The following is a 12,257-nucleotide window of genomic DNA, read 5'->3' on the forward strand; positions in this document are numbered from 1 at the left end:
CACCCATGAACTCTCTCACATTCCATCACAGCTTGGCTTCTCCTTATAATTTGCCAAAAATGGGCCTTTCTAGGGCACGATTAGTTTCCCAAATTAAAACACTGACCCTAACAGACGAATCCCACAATCGGTCATTTCTCTCTCCTGTGCACACTTGAGCATCTGCCTCTGGCGTGCCTCCGTTTTGGGGGTGGGCGCACAGCTCCAAGCTGGCTGGAGTCAGACACGTGCTCTGCCTCCTTTCACACCCCCCTTCCCTCCTTTTGCTTATTACAGGCCCTTGCTGCATCTCATAATCCAGATCATGCTGGGAAAAGGCACCCACTCACCTCACGTGTTGGTTGCTACCAGGAGAGCAGGGTTTGTGCTGGTGCTACACAACAGAAATATGGCACCTAATGGTACAATTACTTTTCATAGTCTGGACTAATCAGGCAGCTCTTCCCAGCTCAAGCTCAACCACAAGCCATGACCTTGATATAAGGCATTTGGGTAAAGCTGTCTGGCTGGTGCCAGGCAAGAGGTCAACTACATGGTCATGACGGCCCCCTTGAGCTTTCAGACTACCAATTAAATCATTTCCAGTGCTTGATTTGGCCACAGTAACCAGCACGACTAGCAGCAGTGGCAATTACATTTACCAGCAGCAGTATTAGATGCCAGCACAGGACAGGTGGAAATGCAAGTCCCTATCACAGGCTGCACAAAGTCTCCCTCCAAGCCACCACAGTCACATCTCAGATTATACTGGGACTGAAATAGTCAGTAAATGTCCCGTCTCCAGCTTCTAATCTTACTGCACCTTCAGTTTATTAGCTGCAAATTTGTGGTGTTTTGTGGCTTATGGAAGAATTTATAGTACTATATAATTTTTTTTTGGCTTCCTGTGTGGAACCACTAATAGTCCCTAACAGGCAGAAAATTGACCTGAGACTCTTTCCCCTCCTTCTCTCCTTTTGGCCTGATTGATATTAATAGTTCCAGGCTGCGTGTTGTCAGCTTCAAATCATCCTGGCAGTTAAAGCCCAAAATAACTGTGCCTTTGATGTCAATTTACTTTTATTTCTAAGTAAACAACAGGGTTGGGTAAGATCTTCCAAATATGAAGCTATAGGCTCATTCTAGAAATAACAACAATGGAAAGCCAGCCAGTTCACTGTGTCTTGGGCAGACCGGGTGACCTTTAAGAGGTTTTCATTTTAACAAGAACACACAAGGCTCCTTTCGACATCCCACTCTGATGCCTGGAGCTGGTAACTTGGAGCCCAACTAAGGAAAGTGATTTTTTTTATAGTAATCTCTCTTGCACATCATTTCTGAATCTTTCGCCTGGGTATTTTGCTTCCAAAAACCCTTGATAATGGGCAAAACGCTCTTCCTTATGCCATGCCCATCATTTTTTCTTTTGTTCTGAGGCTTCCCTATTGTTTTGGCATAGCCATGGCCATGGCGCATTGGCATCCTTCCACCAGGTAATGCTGGCATTGGGTCCACTTTCCCAGGTGTGCCAAAAAGGACAGCACCCCACAGCCAGGAGAACCCATACGTAATGTGCAAAGCCATGGGGCCGACCCCAGACCTGGGACAGCTGAGACCCAGCAGTGCTGGGTCTTTCCATGGATGTCTGATAGAAGCAGGGCTATGTCCATCCCAGACATCACTCCAGCCTTGGGACTATGTGGGGAAAGCTCCAAAAAGTCAACCTTGGCACCAGGTGACACTTTCACTGCTGCACCGCTATGGCACATGGGCTGGGGTGGCCATGGGGCTGGCCAGGGAGGCCTCCTGGCCCACAGGAGCTTGGGCTTTCCCCGCATAGTCCCAAAACTGGAAGCAGTGGGAAAGTGTCAGCGTGTGGAGCTGGGACCAGAAAGTATTTCCCAGGCAGCTCAGATAAGGCAGGGGGGGCACGTCCATTTTCTGTATCTACCCAGCCCCTGGAAAGGGTTTGCAAATGATGTACAGTTTGCTGACATGCTCAGTGGAGGAAATTTTCTTGCCACTGAAGTCAAAACACAAAATTCTCCCCAACCCACTGAGCCCATACTCCTTCCCATCTGCCTTGACACTACGCTGGGAAAGAAACTCTGGAGGCCCACCACTGGGCACACAGGCTGGGCCAAACTCATCACAGAAGAGCAGGCCGAGAGGAGTGATGTCTGGGATGGACGTAGCCCGGCTGCTCTCAGACATCTGTGAAAAGACCCAAGGACTGAATTTCACTAAACAAGCAGAAACTTCTTCACTGCCACAAACATCTACAGCCTCCCCGCCATGAAGGTCAGAGGCTGTTTCTGGGTCATTGCTTGAACCAGAGCCCAACTCAAGTTCTGGGAAGGAAGGAAAAGAAAGAGGGAAGCCACCCTTGTGTCCGGGTTTGGATCTGGGCTTCCAGGAGAGCTGCCGTGCTGGAGGGAAGAGATGACACCTGGGAACCATCTCAGGTACTGGCTTCTTCCAGGCTGCAGTCAGATGAATTCCCCCCAAAACTGGCAGGGCTTGGCACAGGGCAGCACTGGAGGCAAGTCAGGGCAGCACAAGTGGCACACAGATCAAGAGCAGTTGGCTGCAAGCATCACTCAGGCGAGCTGTTAACGAGCACAGTTGGGTTTGTTTTCCGGGAGGGAGGCTCACCTCACTGAAAACCAGGAAGCATGGGCAGGAGCGAGCACGGGCACATTGTCTCTCCTGAACAGACTGGGGTCGCTGGCAGCCAGGCTGGAGCAGCATGACTACACCTGGTTGCATCTCCACTTTCCAACAAGCCCAGTATATGCCAGCATTCAGAGATGGCTTTTTTACCCAGAGGGAGTTGCTGAACACAATGCTTTGTCTATCTGTCAAGTGCAGGGGGGAGGGAGGCACCAAGATGCTGCCAGGGCTGGGAAAGGTGTGTGTTCACTCAGGAAGAACTGGTCCTGTACATACTTGCACACACACAGAGGTACAAACAAAATGTTCATCTGCTGATGAAAGACCAGCCTGCCTGGAAGAGATGCGGGCTGGAAAGGAAATGCATTTTTAGAGAAAGACAGAAGCAAATATTACAGCACACAATTATTCCTTGTAAATAATATTGGTTACAGATCTAAGATCCCTTTTTCTGTTAGTGAATCACAGTGAGCCAAGCCTCCTCTCTGTTGGGCAATATTTTCCATCCATCAGCTGCTCACAGACACGTTGGGTATCGCTGAGGAGAAACTCAACCCCGCGGCATCACACAAAGCTTCCCCCAGCGTCAGCGACATGACAGCAGTGGGCCCTCATCGGGAGACAGGGCTCACGGTGCCTCTCCTCCAGGGTCAGTCCCTTGGCAGCATGCAGGCTCATCCCAGCCCCTCAGTTCATGGCACAAGGGAGTGAAGAGGCACGGGCAGACACCCAGCCTTGAGCGACCTCTGTAGCTTCCCGCACTGCTGTGAAACTTCATGGTAATCTTGGGAAGTCATTGCAGGGTGAGATTTTTAAAGGTGTTAAGCACCTTACGCACAGATAGAGATTTGGGACTGCCAGTCAACTTAGGCTGCTAATGCCCTCTGATTTCATTCAGTGTAGTGATCTGAAGGTTAATTGGATTTGACTGATGCTTTCAAAATACCCAGCGGTGTCCTGTCTGCACTTCTAATCACTCATTCTCTTTGGAAATACACTCTTATGCCTCCCTGAGCTTTGGTGAAGGGTTGGGCATTGTAAAAGTCCTGCCCCGTCTTCCCCCCCATAACAGAGCCTTTAAAATGTGAGGCACTCAGCCGTGACAGTGATGGACACCTGACAGGTACCATCAACAGAAACTGCCTAAGAGCATCCAAGCAGCTGATAACGAGCTATGAGTGCCTTGCAAAGAGTGAGGCATATGAGCAGTCATGTCTTGGGCTATGTATTCTTAAACAGATCATTTTGGTCTCAAGCAGAGAAGACTGGGGAAAATCACTGATCTGCTTGGACACTGATGAGAACTGAGTGTGTCAGAGCAAGCTCTTTAGGAGACGCAGAGCTCTTGTATCTATTAGATGTGAGCTGGTGTGAGGAGGGAACACATGACTCCTGTTCCACTCTTGGGCCTTGTGGATGTGCACAGCAGCTTCACGTGTGCTGGGACTCTGCCACTGCACTGCAGGTTGGACGTGGCATGGAAGCAGAGCTCCTGGCCTTGTCACCAGCCCTGTGCTCCTCTCCTGCTGATTCCCACCACTGGCAATTATTAAACTATAAGAACCCTTTACAGACCTTGGGAGGCAGGTCCTGCAGGAGCAGGATTCATTTGCTCAAATCCATACACGTAGTGCAGGCAGCCAGAGTGCCTCTGTCACTGGAGGAGAGAAGACAGCCCTTGGTGCGGGGAGACAAACCCTGCCACAGCAGGACCTGCTGCATTCCCTGGGCTGCAAAGGGAATTGTAGAATCTCAGAATCACAGAACAATTTAGACTGGAAAACACCCTTAAGATCATCAAGTCCAGCCAATTAACGCTAATTTTTATTACTACTGAGGAGGTTATAAAAAGAAATGACTTTCATATATCCAGCACCAAGGTCTGCTATGGACCTTGTCAGGGCTACATAAGACACCCAAGAAAAACTCATTCCCTATTTTTCTCTTGGTTTTGTCCCCTGTCTTGTAATTCCCTGATAAGTATTCGCTAGGACATAAGTCATGTGAGCCTGGAGTTCTGGAAGGTGCAAAAGAAAACCTATTGGGAGAGGCCCTCTGGGCTGATCTACTGTGTAAATACCTACAGGGCAAAGCCAAGATGGTGCCATAGAGTAATTCCCAAGCAGGGACACTGGCAAAGGAGAAGACCGGGCAAGAGAGAGGGGGCCAAGAGAGATCATAATGTAATTACCATGCCTGGGCCCAGAGGATGAGAATTACAAGGTAATTGGGCAGCAACCCATTGCTGTGTAAATGCATGGTTATTTCTGTTCCATAAACCACAATCCAGGTTACATGGTAATTACTTTGAGGTCCATTAAGTGTAATTATACAGTAATCTCCAGGAGCCAGTAATTACCCTCATGTTCCAAAGTATCTACCACTTAAAACTCAGCAAATTTCATGCAGGTAGGAAGCAGTCACATGGTTTTCAGACTTCAGTGTCTTGGCCCATGGGGATGGCCAGGACAGGGTCAAAAGTTACTGTTTCAGCTGGAACTTTCAAAGCAGAGCACTGGGCATGCTAGAGGAAGAGTGCTACACGTCTAAAACCCAGCCAGTCTCCATGGGCCCCCTCTAGCCAACAGCAGGATCAATACCTTCAGAAGGCTGTTCCTCCCAGGCTGCCAGCAGTGCCCCAGAGCTCAAATAAATTCTTTTCTGGAGATGCCAACCCATCCTTGGAGAGCAAATACAGCCCACGAGGTTCCAGTCAGGCTCAGATGTCTCTTCTGGTTGCCAAGCCAAGGCAGGTAAACTCTACACTTGTCATTATGACCAACATATTATATTTTACTTAATTTATTATACTGCAAATTAAACTTAATGCTCAGCAATGTCAATACCTCTTGCGCATCACTTCCACCTTTGGCTCACAGTTTCCAACATGGGGTTCACCCTAACCATCGGAGATAACCTAGGCCTTCCCATAGCCTGCTCTTCCCACTGGTCCCAGTCACAGCACATCCCAGTGGCAGGGAAATACGACATCCCCAGGACAAGCACCACGGGAATGGTCCTCTGATCCCCTCTGCACCACAGGGTGAGAGGGCCCAGAGAAGCCCTTTCATGGGGCCCACACAGCTGAACCTGCTCTTGTTTTTCTTGTCCTTTGTAAAATCCCATTTTGACCTGGAAAGGCAGGAAAAATGACTCCCAGCCAAAGCCCCTGGGGGTGAGTTCCTGGGAGAGGGGGATGTGGCACTCTGGAGATGTGCCCCAGGCATGAAGGGACTTGGGGGGAGGGAGGCCAGATGGCAGTAGCCATGACTTGGACTGGCTCTTGCCTGACAGTGCTCCTAGCAGGGAATATTCCTGCTGCAGGAATGTGTGAGATTTTGTTTCCAGGCAGTGGCTGGATCAGCACAGTAGGAAAAACCTGTCTCCCATGTTTAACAAGCAAGTTTCCATGCCTTCAAAGCACAGATACATTTGGTTGAGTTCCTACAGCAGCATTAATGAATGTTTTTCCCTTCTCTGTCTTTCAGGGATCTAAACTACAATGAGCTGCTGGAATTCCCTGGGGCTATCAGGACGCTGGGCCGACTGCAGGAGCTGTAAGATTTTCTATTTATTCCTTTTCAAAAGCATTCCCCGATGGAGAGTGACCAATAAAGCATCGCATGTGCTCTGACTTGAGGACAGCACTCAGTCCAAGCCTTTCTTTTGTCTTTCCCAGCCCTCTCCGCCATGCACATGAAAGCAGTTTATCCCCTTAGTTTCCATCAGCTCTAACCACCTCACCATCAGTCTCTGCACCATGGCTGGTGGAGGGGAGTGGGAGATCTCCATCAGGCTTGGAGCCAGTTCCTCCTGCAGCTCTTAATTTTGTGGCATCTGAGGGATTCAAAGTCCCTCTGACCTCCAGCTACTTCTAATGCCCATTCCCCAGCTTGGGACCACAACCATGTAGTTATCTGTGTTATTGTGAGGCCATGGCTTCTGCAGGCCCTGTGCCACCTCCTCTGACGTGAAGAAACTGTTTGATCTCCCTTAGGACAAATTTACAAGAAGGAATTGCAAAAGTTTACAACCATTTTAGTGGCTAGCTCTTTCTCCACTAACCGGTCAGCCTGGGAGACACTAAAAATGGGAAAACATCCCACTTAACACTGATGAAGGTAGAAGCCCCAGGATGGGGTCAAATCAAGTTGATGTGGATCCACAGCTCCTGTGGACGCTAAGTCTGTGTTATGCTGGTGACAGGCTGGGGTGGCACAAAAGCAGCTGCTTTGGGGCTGCTGGCAAGGTTGGAGTAAAAATCTGACACTACTTTTTTCTTTTACTGGAAGAATTCTCAAGAGATTTCTCTGATCAGACCAGATGTCATCATTACTGTGACATTCAAAATGAGAGTAAGATCCTTAATCCACTTTGAGATGGCTTTTGAAATGCCTGTCACTAAATAAGAGGCAGATTTCAAACAGCCATCCAACTAATCACTCATGCAGACTCCTCTGGGATTAAACAACCTGGAGATCACCCAGAGCCTGGTCTTGGTCCTGGATGCAGGATCCTGTGGCTGCCTTTGATGTATAGGAGGTCAGACTGTGGCCACAGAACTCTCTTCTGCTGCAAAAGTTTGCTTATAGCAATTTTCTCAAGCTTAACCAAAAATATCACAGCTAGATCTAAAAATACTTTAAAGTCACATGGGCCAGTAATTCATGGTAGGCTGCACTCTGGTTAACAGCTCTGGAGCGATAATGGAGACCATCCATCAAAATTGTAATTCCTGGAGGGTATAAAATAAGTGTATTTTGTTTGCTCCTGTTTCCTGACTTGGAAAGTGTTAAACTTTAAGTCTTTGTGTTCTTGATGGGTTCAGTGGAGTGACATATAGAGCACCAAGCTATACACAGAGTAAATACAGCAGAATGAGGGCTTTGTCCTGTCAAAGGACAGACCTTGTTCACTTGCTGGGATTATGCTGTAGCTGGAACAGAGCCTACACCTCCTATTTTACATGTGTTTTGAAGGCTCTCCACCTTTAAAACTGTTGAGGAAAGAAGGTGTCTCCAAGCCTTTCTCATCCATTAATATCAAGATATTTGTTTCTCCCAACAGCGGTTTTCATAACAACAACATCAAAGCTATTCCAGAGAATGCATTTGTTGGGAACCCCCTCCTCCAAACAATGTAAGAAAATAAAACAATTTTTCCTAAATCTTTATATTCCCCAGAAAGGAATATTCCTTGATGTCTTTGGTTGGGATTTCTGACAGTTGTAAGCGTGACTGCAATTTAACATTTGTTATATAAGGGCCAACACAAGCTGAAATTAGCTCCTTCTCAGCTGTGCCTCAGGGGTTTTGCCATGGGTTTTCCTTTCCCCACAGCTGAACCTTGCTGCAGTACGGGCTGATAACAATGAAGGAAAAATATATGGGTGGTCTGCATGGAAATCTTGCTATGAATAACAGAATTTTCTAAGCCCTGGTTGACATCTGCCTGTGTTTATTCCTTGTGTTTAGAAAAGCTGCTAGCCAGCTCCAGCAGTAGCTATATGCTATAGCAGTAGCTATAGGGAGCTGGGACACCAGATCATTGTTTCCCTACTCCAGACCCATGGACACGAGTTCTACAGATAAATACACCCAGTTGTCAGCTCATTTCCCCTCTGACCCAGACACAGGTAGAGATTTTTGGACAGTTCTTCCCTGTACCACACTGATATTGGAAATCATGGCAAGTGACAAAAGTTCTGCTTGGCCAGTCCAGGACTTAAGTTATAGAAAAAAACCCCAAACATCTGAAAAGCCATGGTGACACTGGGCGAAAATAGTCACTGCTCCAGTCAAAACAAACCAGCTTATCCCCATCTCCCTTGGGCACAATCCTTGGAGTGACATGGGGGTGGGACACATCCAGAATACTCATGTCTCCATTGGATTTGCCCATCTAAAGTCTTTCACAGTCAGTGGGGGAAAAGCATTTCTTGTAGGAGGTGATTCAACTCCTCCTAAAGCTAGTTGGATCCTAGGAGAGTTCACTTCTCTCCACTGACTGTCACAAGTAGGAAAGATGCTGGTGCTGTGGATATGTAAGATCAGAGAAGGTGTCATCAAGTGCAAGGTGTTTCCCAGCAGGGTTACAGCACTATAGCAGGGGCGAAGGAGAGCTCTGCATCTTTCTGGTGTGCCTGGTTCAACAGGACCGTAGAGGCCCCTTTCAGAGCAGCAGGAGACCTCAGCTGTAGCAATGTTCTGCCAGGCTAGTGGGAGAGCTTGGGGTTATCTGGAAAACAAGGGTTCCTCACAGAATAGCCAGTACCTCCTACATAGCTTACTACTAGTTTCTCCAAGGCTTTTGACTTGTAGTAGCATCTTCTCTTTATGCGCAGCAGAATCTGACCAGTTACTTGCTTCCCTTGCAGCCATTTTTATGACAATCCCATCCAGTTTGTTGGACAGTCCGCTTTCCAGTACTTGCCAAAGCTCCACACTCTGTAAGTTCAACAACCACATCCTCAGAGTGGTAATACATCCAAGCTCCAAGCCCTGTGAGCTGGACACCTTAGTGGCCTCCTCCCCTCCTCTTTTCTAGAGCCCTTGTGCCAATAGAAGACCCTGATGCCACTCTTCTGGCCAGCCCCAAAGGCAGTGAGCCAAGGAGTAGACAGACATTGCAGATGTTTTCTGCTGAGGAAGAATAATTTTGAGAAGGTCATTTTGGAGGGAGCAATTAATTCCTCCTGCCCAGCCAGCTGACAGGCACTGGAGTCTTCTAGGGTCTCCACAGATGCATCAGCACCAGCAAAGACCACACTCACAAGTGCCACAGCTTTCGCTGCATGCTGCTCAAGCAAACACTGCATTGTTGTGTAGTTACCCATATACAAGGACACTGAGGGCATGTGCCCAGATCTGGCTCCACAAGATGGAGAAGCAGAGGAACATATGTCCCATAACACAGACACCATGGCACAAATAATCTCACTGGGCAGCCAGCAGTGACAGTGCTCCTTTCACACGTATGGCCCTAAGCCTGCTCCAGGGCCACCACCATGTGTTGGGCACCATCTGGACCACAGCAGCAGCTCCATGTTGGCTGGTCTGGACAGGCTGGCTTTTCAGCTAACCTGTTGTGGTACAGCACGAAATAACTGAGGCAGAGGCAACCTCAAAATCTCTATTTATAAGCCCCACCCATCCTCTCACTGCAGGAACACACACTGAGGCAAATAAAATAAATCCTTCAAATACCCATACATTCTTTAGATCCAAATGCACAGACATGGGCAGGCTTGGGTGGGATGCCCTGCTTACATTCCCATGGTAATTGTTTGGGGTTTGTTATTTAATTTGGGTAGACGTGGTGCCAAGAATGTCAGTGGTTGGGGGAGGGTCTGAGTTTGCGGAGCCTCCTTGAATAGAAATGCCCAGATCTGGCTCACTGCAACTGCACTGATCCACCCAGCCGGCTGTGGCATGCTGATGAGAGGGGCACCTTTGGATCTGGGCCTCTGATCACCACATTTGGGTGTGAGGAAGCTGATGAGTCTGGGACTGTGGGCAGTTGCACTTGCTTTCAGGTTCTCTGGACACTTCATTTCACCTTCATTTCTCTGCAGGTCACTCAACGGTGCAACAGACATCAGAGAATTCCCAGACCTTAAAGGCACCACCAGCCTAGAAGTTTTGTGAGTGGCAACTCTCTCCCTTTTACCCTGCTATTTGTGCTCTTCCTCCTTCAAGGTGGTCCAGGCTGTTTCAGCGAGGACAACTTTCACAGTGCTGTGCAGTTGGTTGTCTTCAGCTCTGCCTCTCCCTGGTCACTCACCTCTCTGCTTCGTTTCACCCCTGTGGCTCCTGAAAGCAGCTTTCCTCTCTGTGAGTTGCTCTCTCAGTACTGTTGAGTGTCCTCCAAACTTATTTTGATTTTTTTCCTCTTCCTTCCCTTCTGCATCTGTGAAGGAATTAGCCTTTGGGTGCAGTGCTTCCACTGAGACGCAGTGTCTCTGCCCATCCCGGGACCAGCACTGGCAGTGCAGTTCAGTGCAGGAAACATCTGCCACCCAGGCTGGGGGCTCCTGCGGCTGGTCTGGTCCCATCCTCACACCACCAGACCCAGAAGAGCAGGAGCCTGGAGGACATACTGTATCTGGCCACCCACGGTTCTCCTCTCTAGGGCACTGTGCCAAAACTGGGAGCACAGCGGAGCACCCCAGTCCCAGAGCGTGACCTGGCCATGCCTTGCCTCAGGGACACAGGGACACACTATCTGTCCCCCATTCAGGGGTTTCTGAGGCAGTTGTGGCTCCAGGTGGATAACCAGTCTGGGTAATGGGGAACTGGGATGGTAGAGCATGCCACAGAGGGCACTTCCACCTGCCTTCGACATGTCCAAGGACAGAAGTGAATTCAGTACTCAGCAGCATCCCAGAATTTTTTATAGGCACATTTACCTTTACCAGGTCCAGCAGCAGTGCCCGTTTCTAAATCAGGGTTTTTTTTCTCTCCAGGTATTTCATTATCCCATTCATGTCTCTCCTGCCACCATCTGGGACTGGTAGCGGGGCTTGTGGGTCACAATCTGTGCACTGGCTCTCGGTAACCATTTCCTCTCTCTCTTCCACTCCTCTAGGACCCTGACTCGTGCAGGCATCCATTTACTCCCCAGAGGAATGTGCCAACAGCTGCCCAGTCTCCGAGTCCTGTAAGTAACACATTTCTCTGTCCTGCCTAGCCTATAGAAAAGTGCCATCAGAAATTGGACCTTCCTCTTGCCCAGCTCAGGGAGGGGACCAGCTATAGAAGATCATCCTGTGGTTCTTGTTCCCATTATCTTTTCCATGCAGAAAACATCACCTTCTTAGGCACTACCTTGAGCTCTGCAAGTTCTTGAACTTTCTTGCTTCATCCCAGCATTATGCTCTGGACTCAGGGCAACAAGCAATAAAGCACATCCACATTGGCCTCCTCCTTGCTCTGCACCAGTGGAAACTGCCTGCCCCATGCAAGGAGACTAGAGAGGGTGGAAGGGGTGGTGGGCAAGAACAGCAGCAGCATTTCAGAGCTCCTGGCCACACATGGCACAAAAGCCAGGGGTAAATCACATTCACACAATGCTCTGCCCCAGCGTTGGCTTACTGCAGCTGGAACCCCAGCAAGGGCCATCGTCTGGAGGAAGGATTCTGTTCACATCCCAGGAGGGGACAGGCCCGACCTGATGGAGACCTACAAGGCCACATGGCCATGGACCCTCACGAGGTGCAGCAGTGTCAGATCAGGGTTTTACTCAGTCTCTAAGTTGCTTTGGCTTTACCTGCTTGGCAAGATGCTGAATGATGCTGAGTGGGGGAATGTGGTTTTTTCTTTAGCTTGGTACATGATGAAATCAGCATCTCAGAAAGACAACTGCATCTTCTCAGGAATCACACACCTCATTCCTGAGATCCCCAATTTCGTCTGCAGTCGAAGACATCGTCAGGAAATGAGTCATGAGCCAGATTTATACAAGTTTGCAGCCTTAGGGCAAGCAGGAGGCTTGACTCTCATCAGTCTTTATACAAGCAAGCTGAAAATGAAAACAAGCTTGTTCCAGGAAAGCAACAGGAGTGAATTCTTCGTCATAGAAATTGGAAACAAGAGAAAAACATAAAA

The 12,257-nt window shown here is 48.7% G+C and overlaps 1 protein-coding gene across 1 annotated transcript in view; it reads left to right on the forward strand.

The window, feature by feature from the left end:
* LGR6 (leucine rich repeat containing G protein-coupled receptor 6) overlaps positions 1-12,257 on the forward strand; it is a 48,803-nt gene that overhangs the window by 18,408 nt on the left and 18,138 nt on the right. The window contains exons 4-8 of the mRNA XM_055819949.1: positions 6,141-6,209; positions 7,720-7,791; positions 9,029-9,100; positions 10,226-10,294; positions 11,239-11,310. Of these exons, the coding sequence (XP_055675924.1) occupies positions 6,141-6,209; positions 7,720-7,791; positions 9,029-9,100; positions 10,226-10,294; positions 11,239-11,310 (354 nt within the window). The remainder of the gene's footprint in view (positions 1-6,140; positions 6,210-7,719; positions 7,792-9,028; positions 9,101-10,225; positions 10,295-11,238; positions 11,311-12,257) is intronic.

Source organism: Falco peregrinus, chromosome 16, assembly GCF_023634155.1.
Source record: "Falco peregrinus isolate bFalPer1 chromosome 16, bFalPer1.pri, whole genome shotgun sequence".
Taxonomy (NCBI): domain Eukaryota; kingdom Metazoa; phylum Chordata; class Aves; order Falconiformes; family Falconidae; genus Falco; species Falco peregrinus.